The following is a 22,289-nucleotide window of genomic DNA, read 5'->3' on the forward strand; positions in this document are numbered from 1 at the left end:
GATGAAGCAACTGAAGATGGCTTGGGCTAGGACCAGACCTGACAGGTTAAATGTGGAGAGGTTTCCCCCCTAGGAGAGGCTAGGATCTGATCTCAGAGTCACCCTTTTAAAATAGCGATGAGGATGGACTTTCTTCTCCCAAAGAGTAGTGAATCTGTAGAATTTCTTTCCACAGAGGGCTGTCAATGCTGAGATAAGGTTTTTAATCCATGAGGGAATCAAATGTTATGGGATAAAGTGGACGTGAGGATCATCAGATCAAACTCAATGGGTTGAATAGCCTGTTAGTCGACATGAACAGCAACTTCTCCTTGTTCCTCAGCTCTTTCATCCCAGGGTGGCCTTGCTGGAATTTGAAAACTTCACAAAATACTTCCAAAAGAAAAATTCTCAAATCCTGTATTCTGCTTTTACAAAATATCACAATATATATGTACACAATAAAGCTCATTAACAAAGGTCTCATGTTGGACAGAATGTTTAACACAGATACTGTAATCTGTAGTTGGCCTGATTATTTTGCAGTCAACATGAAAAATAACAATTTGACTGCATCAGACATAGATCACTACCATGCCACAATTAACTTTAAACCAGCACTTTAAGTGCATAGACTGGTGACAGTTTAATAGTTATCAAAATAAATACAAAACAAAACGTGTAAACAGATGATTAAGAACTATTATAATGGAGTTCGTGTGTTGTCCCTTGTGTAGTCTTCCTCAATTTTGTAGATGATCAATGCAGTTTCACATTTCACAAACCTCTAGGTTGGGTCCAGTCTCAATTCTGAAATAGATAAATTCAAAAGTGATCTTTCAACCACACTTTCCTTCACCGTGGAGGATACAATGAATGTCCCAGAAATAACTGTGAATCAGGAACTGAAAGAAAGCAAGAACTTGAAAACAATTACAATCACCAGGCAAGAGATTACTGAGAAAACATTCGAACTAATAGCAGGCAAGTCCCCTTGGCTCTGATGGACATCATCCTAGGGTGTTTAAAGAAGTGGCGGCTGACATTGTACATGCATTGGGTTTAATTTTCCTGACACTGTGCAAGGATCCCATCAAATTGGAAAATAGCAAATGTGACTATGTTCAAGAAAGGAAGGAGATGGAAAACAGGAAACTACAGGTCATTTAAGGTAACATCTGTCTTGGGACAAATGATGGAATCTACCACATATACTTGAGTAACAGTCGACGCCCTATTTTTGGCCAGAAAATCTGGAATTTTCCAAATATATCATGTAAAAGATGACCCTAGTTCTTCACAGATAACAGATCAACATTTATGAGTCAGTCTGCCGGTCATCCTGCTCTGCCCCAGGACTTCAGAATTACCGTAATTTGTTTAGAGATCAATTGGGCTTCTGCTAATGATACAGTATGAATTCTGACGGGCATGAATTTCAGTCCCTCCATATTAGTATTTATGTAATAGTTGACCCCATAAATTTAACCTTAAAAAGTAGTCAAAAGAATTTAATTATTACTCCAAAATATATGGCATTAATGAGCTAATTGCAGGATACCTAGAAAGTCTTAACGCAATCAGTTGGGTGAACATGCTTTTGAGAAAGAATAATAATGAGAAAGAATAATAATGTTTGTCTGATATTTTTAAATAATTCTTTGAAGGAGTAAAAAACAGCATAATGAGGAACCTATAAATGTAGCTAGAGTTCATGAAAGTGTTTGACAAAGTGCCTCAAAAGGTTACTATACAAAACATGCGTTCATGGTGGGGTCTACCAACACATAACAGAGGGAAAGTATCATTGGCAAATGGGAAGCAGAGAATGGCACAGATGGATCATTTTGGGTTTGGCAGGATTTGATAGGGGTGCATGCCAAAGTGATCAAGATCAAGGTATTAATTATTTACAATTAAATAAACAAGGGGGAGTTATGGATAGTGTAGAAGTTTGACAAAGGATATAGATCAGTTGCAGACATGGGTGCAAAAATGGCAGATGGAGTTTAATTTGGATAAATGTGAAGTGTTGCACTTTGGGAGATTGTATGTTAAGGAAAGTATACGGTTAATGGCAGGACCCTTAACAGCGTTGAGGTGCAGAGGGATCTAGGGTCCTAGTCCATAGCACACTGGAAGTCATAGGATAGGATGATAAAGGAGGTGTATGGCATACTTGCTTTTATTGGTCAGGACATTGGTACAAGAGTCAGGAAGTGATATTGCAGCTTAATAAAAATTTGGTTAGGTCGCATTTAAGAGTATTGTATTCAATTCTGGTTGCTACAATACAGGAAAGATGTGGAAGCTTTGGAGAGGGTATGGAGGAGGTTAACCAGGATGCTGCCTCGATTAGAGGGTGGGAGTTATAACAAAAGGCTGGACAAACTCAGGTTGTTTTCTCTGGAGCAGCACAGGCTGAGAGGAGACTTAATAGAAGTTTATAAAATTATCGGAGGCATAAATAGGGTTGACAGAATCTTTTTTCCCCAGGAAGGTCGTGGAAGCTTTAGAGAGGGTGCAGAGGAGATTTACCAGGATGCTGCCTGGACTGGAGGGCATGTCTTATGAAGGTTGAGGTAACTAGGGGTTTTCTCATTGGAGCGAATGAGGATGAGAGGTGACTTGATAGAGGTGTACAAGATGATTAGATTTCCTAACGGTGTGGAAACAGGCCATTTGGCCCAACGAGTCCACACCAACCCTCTGAAGAGTAACCCACCCAGACCCATCTCCCTCTGACTAATGCACTTAACACTATGGTAGAGTAAGATTCAGGGGCTGAAGGGTCTCATCCTTTTCCTATTTGATACGTACAAGCTCAATTTCATTTCCCCCAAAGGTACCAAGATTTGACATGATCGCTTTCTCTTCAGAAGCACTTACAAATTTGCACACATTAAGTCTGAAATGCAACAAAACTTTACGAAGGAAGCAATGTTTAACTTGGTATCACAAAGCAATTAGTCATCGAGAGTATGGTGCTGAAAAAGCACAGGTCAGGCAGCATCCGAGGAGCAGGAGAATCGACGTAAGTTATAACGAAAGGCTGGACAAACTCAGGTTGTTTTCTCTGAAGCAGCACAGGCTGAGAGGAGACTTGATAGAAGTTTATAAAATTATGGGAGGCATAGATAGGGTTGACAGTTAGAATCTCTTTTCTCCAGAGTTGAAATGATTCCGGTATAAGCCCTTCATCAGGAATCCAATCAGGAACATAGATTCTCCTGTTCCTCGGATGCTGCCTGACCTGCTGTGTTTTTCCAGCACCAAACTCTCGACTCTGATCTCCAGCATCTGCAGTCCACACTTTCTCCTATCATTAAGCAATTCACTTTTCTTGCAAAATTGAAAAGCTATTTACAGTCAACAGGAGGTGGTCTGTTGATCCATTGAAAGAGCAGTTGAGCTTCATTGTGGAAGCCATACCTTCCACACCATTAAGTACCATCCAATTCTGTTTTACATGCATTTATGGCATAAGCTTTTTGGGATTCATTTTTTAACCATTCATTTCAATGAGAAACCTGGTTCTTGCATTCTTGTTATACACCCACTCAGTGGTAACAGTTTTTCACTATTAGTTGACATGTTCCCAAGGTCACTCTTCACTGACTGCTCCCCTCTGTCACTCCCACACACCATTTCTGCCAATGTGTACCCCACCATCCAACACAATGCCGCTTCACTCACTGAGTCTGTCAGTCCCACTGAAGCCTGTAACCCCTTCAGTGATGTTCAAATCCCATCGATATTATCACCCGATCTCCATATCGGTGTAAACCCCATGTTTCCTGAACCTCCTTGCACCCTCTGCCAGATCCCAATTGCCTCAATATGAACAGCAACAGAGCATTTTACCCAACACCTGTAAGGAGAGACATGAAAGCCTTTTCTGTTCCACTCAATAGGACAGAGCAAAAACACCAAAATATCTGGCCTGCTGAGTGCAAGACAAAAAAGCTCCAGCCATATTCTCTTCTCACAGATACTAGAGGTCTTTATTACTAAGCAACTACATACCTGTTTTAAAAAAAAGTTACCTTCACTGATTTACAGGTTCTGTTTCCACAGTCTCTTCTAGTTTGGCAGGCACTGTGAAATCACTTGCTGAGCTCTTCACACTTGGAGAAGTGGAGAGGCCTCGTGCTTCAGGACTGTGTGCTGGGACTTGTGCATCCTTCTCTACTGGACTAACTGGAGAGTTCCTGTGCTCGTCATCCTGCCTCTTTGCTTTGGAGCCTTTCGATTTACCATCAGCCTTGCTCTTGGCTTTCTTTTCTTTCTTTGCTCTCTTTTTGCTTTTTTTGTCCTTGTTTTCAGACTCCCTCTTCCTTTTCCTATTCCATCCAAGAGGGCTTCTACTCCTGGATCGTGAGCGCTCTGTCCCCAAGCCCCTGCTGCCAGACCGGTCTCTGCTTCTCCTTTTACTTCGACTTCTGGATCTAGATTTACTCCTGCTCAGTGATCGTTCTTCACTTCTGCTCCTTGACCTGCACCTACTTCCATCTCTGCTTCTTGACCTCCTCTTCTCTTCACTCCTGCTTCGAGACCTCTGTGATTTACGTCTTTCTTTACTCTGGCTTCTGCGGTACCTCTCTCTGCTTCGTGACCTTTTTCTGTCCTGACTCTTACTCCTGGACCTCTGCAAGCGTCGCCTCTCTCTGCTCCTGCTTCGCTTTCGTTTCCTTTCTGACTCTCCAGACCTTCTATGTGTCTTGTCTGGACTACAGCTGTACCGCCTCCTGGATCGACCGTGGTAATCGTGACGATAGCTCATTCTTTCACGCCTCTCAAAGTATTTACTAGAATAGGATTTAGTTCTATCTGGTGATATGTAAAGGTCTCTGTCAGCCTCCCAAAACTCGTTGTTAGGATTCCTGAACACATGAAGAAAATTGCAGTGTTTTCCTCTGGGACATTTGCGTCTTTCGTAGAGTCCTGTTAACATAGTTAATAAAACCTTTACAAAAGGTTACTGGCTCCCAATGCCATTCAGCTAGCAACAAACTGATTCCATATTGTGAAATTGAAATCTCTTACAAACAGACTAGAGACTTATGTCCATTAACTCAAGTGGGCCAGAGAGATAAGCAGATTCAATGAAGCTAATTTGGATTATAGATTTATAAAATGAAGCAAATTTTGGATTATAGCCATTCAAGCTGTCTAGTCTATGCCAACTCTCTGAGAACAACTCATTTTCAGACCTTTTTCCTGGACCCTGCCAACATCACATCCTCAGGTAATGCATCCCAGATCCTATCCACTCATTCTATTAAAAACACTTTTCCTCATATCTCCTTTGATGAAAGAACCAACCACCTTTAGTCTGTATCCTCTAGTTCTCTATTCTTGCACTGATAGGAACAGTTTCTCACCATCTGTTCTATCCTAAACCTTCCTAATTTTGAACAATAGACAATAGGTGCAGGAGTAGGCCATTCTGCCCTTCGAGCCTGCACCACCATTCATTATGATCATGGCTGATCATCCTCAATCAGTCCTCATTCCTGAAGAAAGGCTTATGCCCGAAACGTCGATTCTCCTGTTCATTGGATGCTGCCTGACCTGCTGTGCTTTTCCAGCAACACATTTTCAGCATCCTCAATCAATATCCTGTTCCTGCCTTATCTCCATAACCCTTGATTCCACTATCCTTGAGAGCTCTATAATAGACAATAGAATACTTGAATCAACAGTTTGGGAAGGACAGGAACAAAGGAAAGGGTATTAGTACACGATGGAATAAGAACGATAGCAAGAAATAATCTTGGATCAGAAGATGTAGAATCTTCTGCATGGAGGTTATAAAGAAAAAAGGGAAGACGGCACTGGTAAAAGTACAGAAGCCCCCTAACATTAGCTATCCGGTGGGACAGAATAAATCAGGAGACAGGTCATGTCAAAATGATAGTACATTATCATGGGAGACTTTAATCTTCATGTAGATTGGGATAGTCAGATTGGCGAATGCATAGAATTCGTAGTGTATTTGCGACAACTCCCGAGAACAAGATATTGCGGATCCGAGCAGAGATCTGGCGATGCATAATGAAACAGGTTTAAGAAATGATGTCAAAATAAAAGATCCCATAGGAAACAGTGAGCATATGCAAGGATGTTGACTGGCAAGGCAGATGAACTTAAAGCACTGGTCAGAATACGCTGATAATAATATGATATTGCTGTAATCACTGAGACATAGTTGAAGGAAAGGCAAGTCTAGCAGCTCACCTTTCCAGGCTAAAGAAGTTTCAGGCACAATGGATGAAAGAAACATGGGGGCATTGCATTTTTGATAAAAGGAAACCATCACGGCAGTAATGAGGGATGATGTTCTAGAAGGATCCTCAAATGAGGCCATCTGGGTTGAGCTTGGAAATAAAAGAGGGGTGATTACTTGGCCAGTATTCTACTACAGGCTTCCCAACAGTCAGAGAGAGGTAGAACAGCAGGTATGTGGGCAAATTACAGAAAATGTAAGACAATAGGACTGGGTGGAATTTTTAAAGTGCATCCCAGAGAGCTTTTTGTACCAGTTTGTAGGTAGTCCTACTGGAGTTAGAGCAGCGCTAGTCCTAACCCTAGGGAATGAAGCTGCTCAAATGTTGACACTTCTGTGGACGAGCATTTTGTGGGTAGTGACCACAACTAAGTAAGTTTCAAATTCATTATGCAAAGGGATAAGATAGTGTTGAAACCGAGGGAAAGCTAATTTCAATATCTTTGACAAATGGGATCAAGGAAAACGCCAAGGCTTTTTAAAAGTATATTACGAATAAGAGGATTACCAGGTAAAGTGTGCGACTATTAGAGACAAAAGAGGCAACCTGTGCGTAGAACCAGAGGATGTGGCTAGGGTCATAAATGAATATTTCTTATCTGTGTTCAGAGGAGAAAAGCATTGTAGAGTAGAGGGGTGATTTCAGTTGGCATGGTGACGTTCTAGAACATGTTAAAATTAATAAGGAAGGAGGTGTTAGATGTTTTAGTGTGCATAACTTCCCAGGATCTGATGAGATGTATTCCAGGCTGCTATGGGAGGCAAGGGAGAAGATTGCTGAGGCTTGGCAAAGATATTTAATACTTCGCTTGCCACAGGTGAAGTGCCAGATGACTGGAGGACAGCAAATGTAATTCCTTGGTTCAAGAAGGGCAGTAGGGATAAGCCAGTAATTACACAGCAGATAGTCTGACAGCAGTGGGAGGCAAAGTATTAGGGAAAAAAATAATATCTAAGGAACAGTATTAATTAAAACGTGAAAAGGTATCAGGGATAGTCAGCACAGATGTGTTAGAGGGAGATCCTGTCTGTTTAATTGAGTTTTTTGAAAAGGTGACTAAATTCATTGATGAGGCTATAGAATCCCTACAGTGTGGAAGTAGGCCATTTGGCCCATCAAGTCCACACCAACCCCTGAACAGCATCCCACCTAGACCCAGCCCTATACTCTAACCATGTAACCCTGCATTTCCTATGGCTAACCCACCTAGCCTGCACATCCTTGGACACGACGGCCAATTTAGCACGGCCAATCCATTTAAACTGCACATCTTTCGACTGTGGGAGTAAACCGGAGCACCCGGAGGAAATCCATGCAGAAACGGGGAGAACGTACAAACTCCACAGAGAGGGTGGAATTGAACCCTTGCATTGTGAGGCAGCAGTGCTAACCACTGAGCCACTGTCTTGCCCCAATTGATGATGTTTAAATGGACTTCAGTAAGGTATTTGACAAGGCTTCAAATGGAAGAATGGTCCAAACAGTAAAAGCCCATGGAATCCAAGGCAAGTTGACAAACGGGACCTCAAATTGACTTGCAAACAGAAGACAAAGGGTGATGGAGGAGAGTTGTTTTTGTGTTTGGAAGCCTGTGGCCACAGGTGTACCACAGGGATCTGTGCAGGGACCCTTGCTATCTGCTATTTACATGAACAACTTGGATATGAATGTAGAAGTGTAATTAGTAAGTTTGCAAATGACACAAAAATTGGTGGGTGTTGTTGATTCTGAGGAGTATGGTCTCCGGCTACAATCTGATATTGGTCAACTGGTAATTTGGATACAGCAATGGCTGATGGAATTTGACCCTTACAAGTGCAATGTGATGCACTGTGGGAGGTATGTTAAGGGAAGGATATACACATTGAGGGCACCTCGGTGTACAAGTCCATGGATCCCTGATGGTGTCAGCACAGGTAGTGAAGAAGGCATATGGGATGTTTACCTTCATTAGCTGAGGTGTAGAATAAATGAGCAGGAAAGCCTTTTCACAACTTTATAAAACACTGGTTGGGCCACTGTGTGCGGTTCTGGTCACTGCACTATTGGAAGGACTTAGTTGCACTGGAGACGCTGCAGGGGAGATTCACCAGGATGTTGTCTGGATGTTTAAGGAGAGACGTAAGTGATTTTGATGAGATTTGAGGGTGGTAGAAATATGGAACATGTTGCTTGAGGGTGGAATTGAACCTGGGTCCCTGGCATTGTGAGGTGGCAGTGCTAACCACTTTTCCACCCAGAGGGTGGTAGAAATATGGAACATGCTGTCTGAGGCAGTGGTGGAGACAAGTACTCTCACAACATTTAAGAAACATCTGGATAAATATTTAAAATGCCAGGTCAGAGTAGACTATGGCCTGAATGCAGCCAAATTGGATTAGTGTTGTTTGGTGTTTGTTGGCTGGCACAGACACGGTGGGCCGAAGGGCCAGTTTCTGTGCTGTATGACTCTTAATGTGGTAGAGTTCAGCATTCAGCTTGAGTGGGAAGAAATTTGGTCAGAACAACTGTGTTAAGCTTAAATAAGGACAGAATAAGGGCAGACTTAGATGGAGTGGACTCAGTCATAAAGACAATTGAGGAACAATTACAGACATTTAAGAAATTTGCTCATGGCTTTCCAAGAAAGATATACCCCAGCAAGAAAGAAGAATTCTAAGAAGCCAACCTTGGTTAACCCAGAGAAGTTAAGGACATCATTAAGTTGAAAGAGAAACATGGAGAAGATAAATTGTGAAGATAAACTTGTAAATTGTCAAGACAGACACAAAAGCTTCTTTCAAATATATAAATAGGAAGAGACAGGCCAAAGTTAACACAGGAAATGAGGCGGGGGAATTGGTAATGGTGAACCAGGTAATGGCAGAGTATTTATTGCAGTTGAAAATTAACCACATTGCTATGGGTGTGGAATCAAGTGTAGGCCAGGCTCAGATTTCCTTCCCTGGAAGATATTAGTACAGATTGGCTTGTACGACACCATTTAATTCCAGATTTTTACTGAATTTAAATAGCACCATCTGCCATGGTGGCATGAGCCCTTTGTCCAGAGCACTAGCCTGGGGTTCTGGATTACTCATCCAGTGATATTACCATTACATTACTGCCTCCTTTGTAACAGAGAAGGGAAATGGTACAGACTATGAAAATAGGAAGGTCTTGCTAAAACAGTACAATCCATTAGTCAGACCACAGCTAAAATACTGTGAACAGTTTAGTTCCCTTATTCTAAGGGAGAACGGTTACACCCGAAATGTCGACTTCTGCACCTCATGATGCTGCCTGGCTTGCTGTGTACTTCCAACCTCCTGCCTGTCTATATTGGCATTGGAGACAGTCCAGAGAAGGTTCACTTGGCTGATCCCAGGTATGGAGGGATTGGCTTATGAACAGAGGTTGAGTAGGTTGGCTCTGTATTCACTGAGTCTACAGAATGAGAGGCAACCTTATTGAAATGTACAAGATTCTTAGGGACTGGACACGGAAGGTGTGGAAAGATTTTCCCCTTGTAGGAAAATCTAGGACCAGAGGGCATAATTTCAGAACAAAGGTCGGTCGCCCATTTAAGACAGAGATATGGAATTATTTGTCTCAGAGGGGAGTGAATCCATGGAATTTTTTACTGCAGGGAATGTAGAATCTTGGTCATTAGGTATGTCAAGGCTGAGAGAGACATTTTTAATCAGTAAGAGAATCAAGGATTATGGGGAAAAGGTAGGAAAGTGGAGGTGAGGAATATCAGATCAGCCAGGATCATACAGAATGGCAGTACAGACTCCATTGTATAAATGGCCCATTTCTGCTCCTACATTTTACTGCCCTAAGTCACCTCACAACCTTCTCTAGTCTTCCAATCTAACAGACAATGCACATCCTTCCAAAACTGTGGTGCTTAGAATTGGTTGCAATGCTACAACTGAGGCTCAACCATGGAATTGTATAGGTTTAACATTACTTTATTGCTTTGATCATTATGAAACTATTTATGAGGCCAAGGACCTTGCGTGCTGACTTAAACATTCACTCAACCTTGAATGGTTTGTGCATATATACCCACAATCTTTTCAGAATTGGACTTTTATTTTGTATTGTCCCTCTTACCAGGATGACCAACCATCCCGGACTTCCCATGACCATCCTGCAATGTGATCTTTGATCCTGCGTCCCAGGATTGGGCTACCTCAGAGGCATGTTCTGGATTTCTTTGGTTGGTGCAGGCTTTATTCTTGCACTTGCAAGTTTGCAGTGTATTTCTAGGGCAAGATGCACTGACAGGGACCAGCCAGTGACCGTCCCTTTACCCTCTTCTCTCCCTCCAACATACTAATTATTTTCTTAATCAATATTGCTACCTTATACCCTTTTTCTCATGGATAACTTCAAACAGCAGTAGACTCAATGGGCTTCAGATTGGTTCCACAGGTCAGTGCAACATTGAGGGCCGAAGGGCCTGTACTGCTCTGTAATGTTATAAACTTGGAACTTGCTTTAAACCTGGGACATTTAGTACTCAGTTCTGTTCCTTTCTGAACCAAATCCCCATTACTGTGCAACATCATAATACCATTACTGCTCATAAATACAGCACATCCATCTTACTTCCCACAGTGCATTTATATCCATACTCTGAACCTGAATTAGACCTTACTGTATTTCCTTATCTGAAACCACCGAATATTTCATAATGTCTTACTGCAGTGACATCTTGTTTACATCCTCATACAGTCATATTGCATAGAAACAGACCTTTAGATCCAACCAATCCATGCCAATATCCCTCCAAACCTTCCTCTTCATGTACTTATCTAAGTATCTTTTAAGCATTGTAACTGTACTCCATTCCACCAGTTCCTCAGGAACCACACTGTGTGAAAGAATTGCCTCTCATGTCTTTTTTAAATCTCTGTCCTCTCACCTTAAAAATACGCCCCCTAGTCTTGAAATTCTCATCCTGATTCCTATCTTACTTTCAAGTTATTTTAAACCTTATTCAAGATCTCTAGCAAGCTGCTCTCCGAGGACACTGCAGTATATTAGTACAAGGCAGAGTTAAAGGAAAGCCAGATAGCAAAAAGCATAATATTTTTCATTAATCTTTTACTAACCATTACAAATGTGCAATTATCAAACATGCAAATGAGCTACACTAAGAAATACGTCGAAATTAAATGACCAAATTTAAAATATATTGAGAACAAACCGCATATTGCTGTTTTCCATCGACTGACAGGTGAAAATTCACACTGCAACTGTTTCCCTGCATACCAACGCCCATTGAAAAGTACAAAAGCCTGCTGGCATTCCTCCTCTCTGCAATAAACCACAAGCAATCGGCTGTTAGCAACAAAGCAGCAGCAAAGAATGAGCAGTTTTCTTAGGGATCTACACATAGTTCACAGTAATTCAATCAATAGAGGACACAGAAGAGGCACAGAATATAAAGCTTCATCTCCCATTGCCAACCTGCTGTCTTATGGTGGGATGGAAGTTTGGGGGGGAGTGGGCCAGCTTGGTGCAAACTCTCCATGTAGGGAGGGAACAGTGAGATTCGCAGTGGTGGATGCAGCTCTATCACTGAGAAGTACTGAAAAGGATTGGGGTGGAATGAGTGAAACAGAGAAGTGTGACATGACCACAAGAAAGGGATAACATATAGACAATTCAAAGAATTTAAAAACATTTTGAGAAAAGCCTTTCTGAGCTGTAGTTTCTCAACCTGGCTCCCACCACAGTTCAGAAACTCAAGGGTTTAAAGCCCCAAATCAGATATCATTGGACCAAACCTGATTGGACTCCTAGTACTGTAATAAGCAACTGCTGCATGATCTGAGGTGAGATGGTTTGGACAAGCAAGGTCCCATCTGCTTGTATACATAGATGTAAAAGATCCTACAGCACTATTTGTAAAATCTTCCAGAACCCATCCCTCAACCAATCGATGACTTCTCAGTTTTGTCGATGGGCCTTTGCTAGAAGGAAATTGCTTACCTGCTATTGATTACACTGCAAAATAAGATTACTGGTTGTGAAATGTCTTGGGATGTTTTTGATGATATAAAAGACACTAAATAAATCCCAAAGTCTAATCTTAATGTGAAACAACATAGAAATTGACTTACTTTTGGTACTGGACATATACATTTCCTCTCAGGTGTGGCTCATAGTTGCAACTAACCTGGAAAATGAATAAGATTGATAGTTAATATTAAAACCTGGCATTATTTGATCCAGGTGTATAACTCCAAATGGCAAAAGAAGTCTGTGTTATGAAGCTGGACGTTCTGAGAGGGTTGTGTTTTAAAATATCAAGTGAAACTGAGAACTCTGGAAACACCCCTGCTCTGAGAGATCTGGTTGGGAGAGAAAATCTGGTCAGGCAGCATCCGAGGAACAGGAGACTCGACGTTTCAAGCATAAGCTCTTCGTTACCTTATGCTCGAAACGTCGACTCTCCTGCTCCTCGGATGCAGCCTGACCAGCTGTGCTTTTCCAGCACCACACTTTTTGACTCTGACCTCCAGCATCTGCAATCCTCACTTTCTCCCTGTTAGAGTTAACAACCAAACAGGATGCTTGGGCAAATTCGGTTGGGACAGAGTGACCCTACTGGTAAAAACTGGAGCTGAAGACTTTGGGAGGTGCTGAGTGGAATGACTTTCAAAAGGTTCTGGTTGTTTTGACCTGAGGTGTTAAGGAGAAATGAGAGGTGAGAATCCTGGAGGATCTGCTCCTGTATTGCTTTTTATTTGTAAGGAAAAGAGTGGTAATCTGCATATTGATTGTATTAGTTAATGTAGCTTTCCTTTAGTTTGGTGTATTAGTTGCCTGTTAAGTAAAATGTGGACCTTTGGTTACTACCATTAGTTACTGGTAAATACATTTCATTTTGAAAGTTATTAGACTCCAAAGGGATTGTGACAGAAGTTTACATAGAGTCACAGAGTCATAGAGATGTACAGCATGGAAACAGACCCTTCGGTCCAACCCGTCCATGCCAACCAGATATCCCAACCCAATCTAATCCCACCTGCCAGCACCTGGCCCTCCAAACCCTTCCTATTCATATACCCATCCAAATGCCTCTTAAATGTTGCAATTGTACAAGTCTCTACCACTTCCTCTGGTAGCTCATTCTGGCACCTCTGTGTGAAAAAGTTGCCCCTTAGGTCTCTTTTATTTCTTTCCCCTCTCACCCTAAACCTATGTCCTCTAGTTCTGGACTCTTACATATGGGTAGAATACTTACAAACATATAGCTTGTTACAGCAAATAAGAGTTGCCGAAACACACTATAATTTAATGTGAAAGACAATTGCATTAGCACTGGGATTACACATTCATTACACTGGGATTGCACATTCAATTTGTGTCGAATCCATCACAGATTAGCCTGGTAACTGTCTCTCTTCAGTTGTACAAAACGTTGAATTTGAGCAGGTTAGGCATAGAATGATGTTTCCAAAGGGGTGGGGATCTGAAATTAGGGGCCATAAAAGTAAGATGGTGACTAATAAAACCAATAAAATTCTGGCAGAATATTTTTGACTCAGAATGGTGTTAAACTAACTGAAGGAAGTAGCAACAATATACTTGAAGGGGAAGGGAAATAAATGTTTAGGGGAGAAAAAACTGGAAGATATGCTGATATGACAAAATAAAACAGCTTATTCTAAGCAGAAATATCCGGATATTTCCAACTGTAAATTCTTTATAATATGTATCATAAATGAATTTATAAAGTACCTTAAATTGTATCACTTTCCCAATGCTCTTAAATTCAGGTAGTACATCCTCATAGAATTCCACAAACTGCTGGTAAATGTCCTCTTCACTGTGCTCCAGCCCAGAATCTGTGTCATAGTCATCACGCCTACTCTCCTCCATACCGAAGGTAATGAACATGGCTCGGATAAGAAGGGTCTGACTTGATGCTGGGTAGACATGTTTACGGGAACATCTGTACGAAATAAATCCACAGTTGTTCTGTTATACAAAGACAGTTAAGGATAATAGCGAGAATTACCAAAGAATTTCCAGTTCCAAACTAGTGGTGTCTGACCCAGCTATCTGCTACTTTAAAATGACAGTTAGCACTACATGATGAATTGGTCTGTGTCATCATTAGACAAGTGAACCCCAGTAGGCATGTTATTTTTATGGTTGGTACGGCAATTTAGATTACAGAATACATGCAAATATACCTAGCAACAGGTGGAGTTCATTCAGGCCCTCAAGACTGTCACAATGATCTGTATTTGACCCCATTTGTACTTGAGCCCTTGTTCCATCTCCCTCATTTTCCTTACCTAATAATCTGTTGATTTTACTCCTGAAAGCTTTGAATGATCCCAGAGTCCACATTCCATTAGGAAAGAGTTCTAGATTTCCACTCTCTTCCATGAGAGAGAGAATGGTGATTTTATTCCTCAATGGATTGGCTATCCTTTGAAGTTTGTGCCCCAATGATCTGGATTCCCTGTTCCAGAAAAAAAGTCTCACTGGATTCACACTCTCAATCTTTTATTTTGTTTCCCCTTTGAAGCAAAGGTGACCATATTCATCACCTGGGGTGCTGGGTATGGCTCCAGTGGGTAGATAAGTGACTGAACTGTTCCCAAAAAAATCCAGATTCTGCTGCAACTAAGACCGGAAGTTGCAGACGATGGAGTTTTGGAAGGGTAGCCGGCTTGGGATTTCCTCAACTGGTTTTCTCTCTGCCTCCGATAAGCACTTATTTTTAAAGAAGGCTGCATCATTTTTTTAATTGCTTAGCTTCTCCCAAGGCTCAAAATTGATATAAAAACTTCCAAGATTGTAGTTCAAAGAGATACCGGACACTTGGCTGAATCAGAACGTACTTAGATTCTGTGATGCTCTACAACCAGTTCATCATCAATCCTTGGTGCAGCCAGGTCATCACTACTTACAGAAAAAGCCCCAGTTCTAGAATGAGAGACGAGCACTTTGACCAACTCCTCAATCAGCCTTGACCCATTCGTGAAGAAGTAACTTACAGGCTGCCACAGTTCACTGTCAACAGCCTTCTGGTATTCCATATAGAAGATGTGTCCAGCTTGCTAGTGAGTTAAGCTAGACATGTATGACAAATTGCAACATCTTTTCAGGCAACATATACTGTGGATAAAGGGAAACCAGTAATATATTGTACATAGGTGGTACAGTGGCTCAGTGGGCGACTGTCTGTATGGAGTTTGCAAATTCTCCCCGTGGTCTGTGCAGGTTTCCTCTGGGTGCTCCAGTTTCCTCCCACAGTCCAAAGGTGTGCTGGTTGGGTGGATTGGCCAAGCTACATTGCCCCATACTGCATGCTAGATGGGTTAGTACATGGGAAATGTGGAATTATGGGGATATGGTTGGTGGGCGGGGTGGTAAAAGTGAGGTCTGCAGATGCTGGAGATCAGAGATGGAAATGTGTTGCTGGAAAAGCGCAGCAGGTCAGGCAGCATCTAGGGAACAGGAGAATCGACGTTTCGGGCATTAGCCCTTCTTCAGGAATTCCTGAACATGGTGTGCAGGAATGTGCATGCTAGGTGGATTAGCGATGGGATTGCAGGGTTATAGGGTAGGCAGGAAAGTCGGGTGGGATGCTCTTTGGAGAGTCGGTGTTGACTCAATGGGCTGAATGTCCTGATGGCACACTGTAGGGATTCTGTGATTCTATATAAAATTGAGGTAGCAGCATTGAGGCATGCCACTAATTACATATTGGCAAGCTGGAAAAGATTCATTTATGCCTGATGCCTGTTCCTTGTTAGCCAACTAGTCTTCTATCCATGCCAGTATAGAATCATAGAATCCCTACAGTGCAGATAGAGGCTGTTTGATCCATCTAGTCTTCGCCAACCCCCGAAGAGCATTCCACCCAGACACAGAACCACCCCCCCCCTGAAAAACAACCCTCCACCACCACCCTCTGTATTCTACCTTTGAGCCAGTTCTGTATCCAAATGGCTAGTTCTCCCTGTATTCCATGAGATATAGAGCTGAAAATGTGTTGCTGGAATTCAGTAAGGCGTTCGACAGGGTTCCCCATGGGAGACTGATTAGCAAGGTTATATCTCATGGAAGGAGAAAGTGAGGTCTGTAGATGCTGGAGATCAGAGCTGAAAATGTGTTGCTGGAACAGCGCAGCAGGTCAGGCAGCATCCAGGGAACAGGAGAATCGACGTTTCGGGCATAAGCCCTTCTTCAGGAATTCCTGAAGAAGGGCAAGCCTGGCAGATACCTAGCGTACCTTGCTAGAAAGAAAAAGGCTCCTCAAGCCATTACGTCCATTAGGGAAAGTGCTAGTACCCTGACTAGTGATCGTAAAAAGATCAATACAGCCTTTAGAAAGTTCAGTTTTGAACTGTATAAATCGCAGGACTGTGAGGATAGAACTGGGAAGATGGAATTCTTCTTTAAACGTTTGGCCCTTCCGGGCTTAACCTCAGAACAGGTGTCAATCTTGAATGCCCCCCCTGACAATGCGGAAGTATTCAACGCGGTTAGACAGCTTCAGAGTGGCAAAGCGCCTGGACCAGATGGATTTCAGGTTGTGTTCTATAAAGACTTTATAGGAGAACTGGCCGGGCCACTCATAAATATATATAATTATTCACATAGACAGGGCTGCCTCCCACCTTCATTGACAGAAGCAAATATCTCTCTCATTCTTAAAAAGGGAAAGGCCCCAGAAGATTGCTCATCATATACATCCATATCCTTACTAAATGTGGATTTCAAAATTCTTTCTAAAATATTAGCATTAAGATTGGAGAGAGTATTACCATACATCATAAAAGAGGACCAGAAAGGGTTTATAAAGGGCCACAGGTCAACTAATAATATTAGAAAGGTCTTAAATATGATACAAGCCTGTCAACAGGGAACAATACTGGGTTTAGCTGTCTCCTTGGATGTAGAGAAGGCATTTGATTGGGTAGAATGGCTATATCTTTTTTATACACTGGAAAGGTTTGGTGTTGGAGAGGTATTTACTAAATGGGTTTCAGTACTATATAATGATCCCAAAGCAGCTGTGATCACCAATGGTTTAGGTTCCGATAGCTTTAGCACTGGTAGGGGTTGTTGTCAGGGATGTCCTCGGTGGGACTAGATTGGGTTGGGATATCTGGTCAGCATGGACGGGTTTGGACCGAAGGGTCTGTTTCCATGCTGTACATCTCTATGACTCTATGACCATTGGTAAAGACAACACCAGTGAGAGATACAGCACATACAATAATCAGTGTTCCTATCATAGTACATCAGATTGATCCAAACCTCTGGATGAAAACAAACAATGTCATTTCAGGAATCGTGCCTTTCAGGTCCATTGGGCGCAGGACTCAGGTCCAGGAGTATGGCATTTGACCAGCCAACAAGACCATTGCAGACCTGGTTGTGGTCTCAACTCACTTTCCCCTCTGCCCCTAGACTTCCTTGTCAATCAAAAACCTGACTCAGCCTTGAGACATCTCAACTGCTTCTGGGAGGAGAATTCTACAGTCTAACCTCTCTCAAAAATATTCTCCTTCCATATATTTTAAAATCTGTTTTAATCTGAAGCTGTCTCTCCTAGATCTGGCCTTCCCCACGAAAAGAATCATCTTCATGATGTCAGGTCCCTTCAGAATCTTTTGTAATGATCACAACCCAATTGTTAAACCTTTTCTCAAAGGTTAAGCCATTCATCCTAGGAATGCTTCAAGAGAACCTTTTCTAATCTGCAGACATCACTGGAATGGCCGTGAAAGGAAAGCAAATCTTCACCTGGGTGGCAAATTGTATATTTAACAGGCAGTAAGCGTGCTTTGAACAAAGAGATAGATACTCTGGAAGCCTAGATACATTCAGATTTCAATACTTTTCTCACCTATCACCAAATCTGCAGGATCCAGTCTTCAGAAAGAATGGGCAATATGATTTATCCTTTTCAGTCCCATAATCCTCTGGTGCTTCTGGATTATGCCAAGTGCCACCATTCTCGATCTGTTGACAACATGAGTCACAATTATAAAGCGTTACAGATTTAGAATACAACAAAAGTCAGATTGAAATGTAATATGACCAGATGAACACGAAAACTTATAAAGGATATAAATCAATGTATGATAAAGGAAATTTCTCAGAATTAAGAGGCACGGTGTGAGAGTGAGTGCTTATTCATTAGAAGCTGAACTGCTGGAATATCCTGATCTACTCATATACACAAGTGAAGCCCCCCGGGTTCTGTTTCACATTTCACACATATTCGTGACTGAGAGATATACAGCATCATTTCAGAACCTATAGGTGATAACAAATTTGAAAGTATAGCAAAAACCAAGAAAGACCATAATAGACTGTGAAAACATGTTGACGGACTGATGAGAAGGGTGGGTACATGACAGACAAAATTCAGTGTGAAGATGGATACATTTTGGCAGGAAGTATCAGACAAAATGTACTAACCGGAAAGTTTTAGAATGAATACAACACAAAGAGAGACAGCATACAAAGTTTTGAAAGGTTAATAAATCAGTCAGTTGAATGGAGTACATCAGCTCCCAGACTTTATAAATAACAAACAGAATACAAAGGTCAGGAATAAGTTAACCCAGTATAAACACACGAGCTCCACTCAAGGAGGAACACTATGACCAATTCTGATCACCAGACGAATGGAAAGCCTTTGGTAAAGCTTCAAAGAAGACTTAAAAACATAGCTCCACAGTTAATGTGGAGAGACTAGAGAAGCTCGGGTTGCCCTGCTTAGAAAGGAAGTCAAGAGGAGGTTTAATACAATAAGGGTTTTAGACAATATATAGGCTGTTCTGCTGTAACATGACAGTTGCCTCCCTCAGCAACCTCGTGCTACGGAAAATCACCCTGCAGAAGAATGCAACAGAATATCGCAATGCCCGTTCAGTAGAAAGTTTGTATTATCCAAACAACATCCATTATTCGTCAATCGTGTTATAGACAAATAGTGTTAACAAAACACACATTATACCAGAATGACCTGTAGAAATTATTTCAAATGCTTAAATCAGTAAAACAAAAGAGACAGATTTAAAGTGATGGGGAAAAAGGCAAGAAGCGACATAAGTGAATTTGTAATGCACTGTCTGGGTGCCCAGTGGAAACAGATTCAAACAGCAGTGATATGGGAAAAGAACAATGCAGGGGGTCTCTTCCAAAAAGTGGTCCAGACTTAATTGGCTGAATTCCTGTGCTTTAATATTTCATGGTTTCAAGATCCAGGGTTGTGGGAAATAATTGCAAAATTTGCTAATACTGTAACAAATTTGAATGTCAAATGGTGGCATAACTGTGAAACTCTGACGGGAACATAAGTTGGCAGGTAGGTGGCTGATCCACATACTGTGAAGTAATTATTTTGGAAGCACAGGGAAACAATACATTTTTTTAATAGTTTAGATGAATAGAAAGCAAATGAGTTTTGTATTTCTAAACTGTACATAAATCTTCAAGGGCTTGTAGAATCAGAGAGACTGGAAGGTGTATTTGCACAAATCACAATTGCAGGTGATAGGCAAGTTGAGAAAGCAGTTAATGAAATAGAGCAGATCTTCAGCTTTATAAATAGGCCTTACAGTATAAAAGCAACAAGTTACCATAAACCAGTTATAAGTTACCAGTTTAAGGGGAGACAGTGGTAACCCAGAAGCCCAGGCTAATGTCCCAGGGTTCAAATCCAGTCAAGGCAGCTGGTGAAATGTAAATTTTGAAAAATGTTTTTGAAAGCATGTCTCTGTAAGTGATGACCATGATAATCATCATCAATTTTCATTTAAAAAAACATTGGAAAATGCCCTTTAGGGACGGTGTTCTTACTCTGTCTGACCTATATATGCCCATGATGATCTATCTCAGCTGTAAAGTTCTACCACTGAGTTAGGCAACTAAGAAGTGACTTGAACAGCGTTTTGAAATTATAAACATGAAATTGTTTTGTTTATCAAAACAAACGTAGAGAAGATGATTTTACTTTCAAAGAAGACCAGAATCCGGGGTCACAAACACAAAACAGTCACGAAATAAATTCATTAAAATATGTGGAAAGACAGGTTGTGAAAGGGATACAAACAATTTACAGTGAGATATTGATAGGTTAAATGGGCAAATAGAGTATAATGTGGGAAAATATGAAGTTATTCATTGTAGAACGGAATACTACTTAAAAGGAGAAAAACTGCAGAAAGCTGCAACACAAGGGACTTGAGGGTACTAACGCATAAAACACAGAAAGCTAGCACAGAGGCTCAACCAGAAGACTAATGGATTATTGGTCTTTATTTCAAGGGTAAAAACAATGACTGCAGATGCTGGAAACCAGATTCTAGATCAGAGTGGTGCTGGAAAAGCACAGCAGTTCAGGCAGCATCCAAGGAGCAAGAAAATCAAAATTTTGGGCAAAAGTCCTTCATTCCTGAACGTCGACTTTCCTGCTCCTTGGATGCTGCCTGAACTGCTGTGCTTTTCCAGGACCACTCTAATCTAGAACCCTATTTCAAGGGGCTTTGAATATAAGAATAGGAAGTCTTACTGCAATTGTACAACGTGCTGGTTGACGATCTGGAGCACTGTGACCAGTTTTTGACTCCTTATTTAAGGAAAGATATTATTTCATGGGAAACAATTGAGAGAAGATTGACTAGAATGATCCCTGGTATGGAGGGATTGTCTCATAAGCAAGTGCTAAACAGGTTGGACTTTACTCACTGGAGTAAAGAATGAGAGGTTATCTCATTGAACTGCAAAGGATTCTAAAGGGGCTTGAAAGGTTAAATGCTGAAAGAATATTTCCCCTCGTAGGAGAGTCTTAGAATAATTTATGACTGAGATGAGGAGAAATGTAGTCTCGCAGTGGATTGGAACACCTTGCCACAGAGAACCGTAGGAGCAGAGTCCTTGTGTATATTTAAGCCTGAGATAGATAGATTCTTGATCAGTCGGGAAATCAAGGAAGGGGGTAGGAGAGTGGACATGAGGAATGCCAGATCAGCCATGATACCATTGAATGACGGAGCAGGGTCGAGAAGCTGAATGGTCTACTCCTGTTCCTATTTCCTATGGTTTTATTATGTGGAGGTCCCGGTGGACAAGGTCAGAAGTAACACAACACCTGATTATAGTCCAACAGGTTTATCTGAAATCACAAGCTTTTGGAGCGCTGTTCCTTCATCAGGAACTTTGATGAAGTGACCAGGAAGCTTGATGAGGGCATGTCGCCTGTATGGATTTAAGTAAGGGTTTTGACAAGCTTCCACATGGTAAGCTGCTCTGGAAGGTTAGATCGCAAGGCATCCAGGGAGAGCTAGTAAATTGGATACACAGTAGGCTTGATGATAGGAAGCAGGAGGTAATAGGTCTTTTTTTTAAGATTCCCTACAGTGTGGAAACAGTCCCTTCAGCCTAACAAGTCCACACTGACCCTCTGAAGAGTAACCCACCCAGACCCATTTCCCTCTGACTAATGCACCTAACTCTATGGACAATTTAGCATGGCCAATTCACCTGCCCTGCACATCTTTAGACTCTGGGAGGAAACCCACGCAGACATGGGGAGAATGTGCAAACTCCACAGTAACCAGAGGCTGGAATTGAACCTGGGACCCTGGTGCTGTGAGGCAGTAGTGCTAACCACTGAACCACTGTGCTGCCCCTAATGGAAGGATACTTGTCAGACTGGAGGCCCTGACTTAATGGAGTGCCTCAGGGGTCGGTGCTGGGCCCATTACTGTTTGTTATCTATCTCAGTGATTTGGATGAGAATGTACAAGGCATGATTAGTAAATTTGCAGATGACACTAAAATAGGTGGTAACGTGGACAGTGAGGAAGATGATCAGAAATTGCAGCAAGACCTTGATCAGCTGGGGAAGTGGGTGGAGAAATGGCAAATGGAGTTTAAAATAGATAAGTGTGAGGGCGTGCATTTTGTAAAGTCAAATCAAGATAGAGGTTTCATGGTGAATAGTAGGGTCTTAAGGAGTGTAGTGGAACAGAGCGA

General features: G+C 41.7%; 1 protein-coding gene across 1 annotated transcript in view; it reads right to left on the reverse strand.

Moving 5' to 3' along the window:
- Positions 1-606: 606 nt before the first annotated feature.
- zrsr2 (zinc finger (CCCH type), RNA-binding motif and serine/arginine rich 2) overlaps positions 607-22,289 on the reverse strand; it is a 40,820-nt gene continuing 19,137 nt past the window's right edge. The window contains exons 7-12 of the mRNA XM_043694460.1: positions 18,148-18,263; positions 14,013-14,226; positions 12,389-12,444; positions 11,470-11,579; positions 4,026-4,923; positions 607-789 (exon numbers count right to left, since the gene is read on the reverse strand). Coding sequence (XP_043550395.1) covers positions 4,028-4,923; positions 11,470-11,579; positions 12,389-12,444; positions 14,013-14,226; positions 18,148-18,263 — 1,392 coding nt within the window. The 3' untranslated portion in view covers positions 607-789; positions 4,026-4,027. The remainder of the gene's footprint in view (positions 790-4,025; positions 4,924-11,469; positions 11,580-12,388; positions 12,445-14,012; positions 14,227-18,147; positions 18,264-22,289) is intronic.

This window comes from Chiloscyllium plagiosum, chromosome 7 (genome assembly GCF_004010195.1).
Source record: "Chiloscyllium plagiosum isolate BGI_BamShark_2017 chromosome 7, ASM401019v2, whole genome shotgun sequence".
Classification (NCBI taxonomy): Eukaryota; Metazoa; Chordata; class Chondrichthyes; order Orectolobiformes; family Hemiscylliidae; genus Chiloscyllium; species Chiloscyllium plagiosum.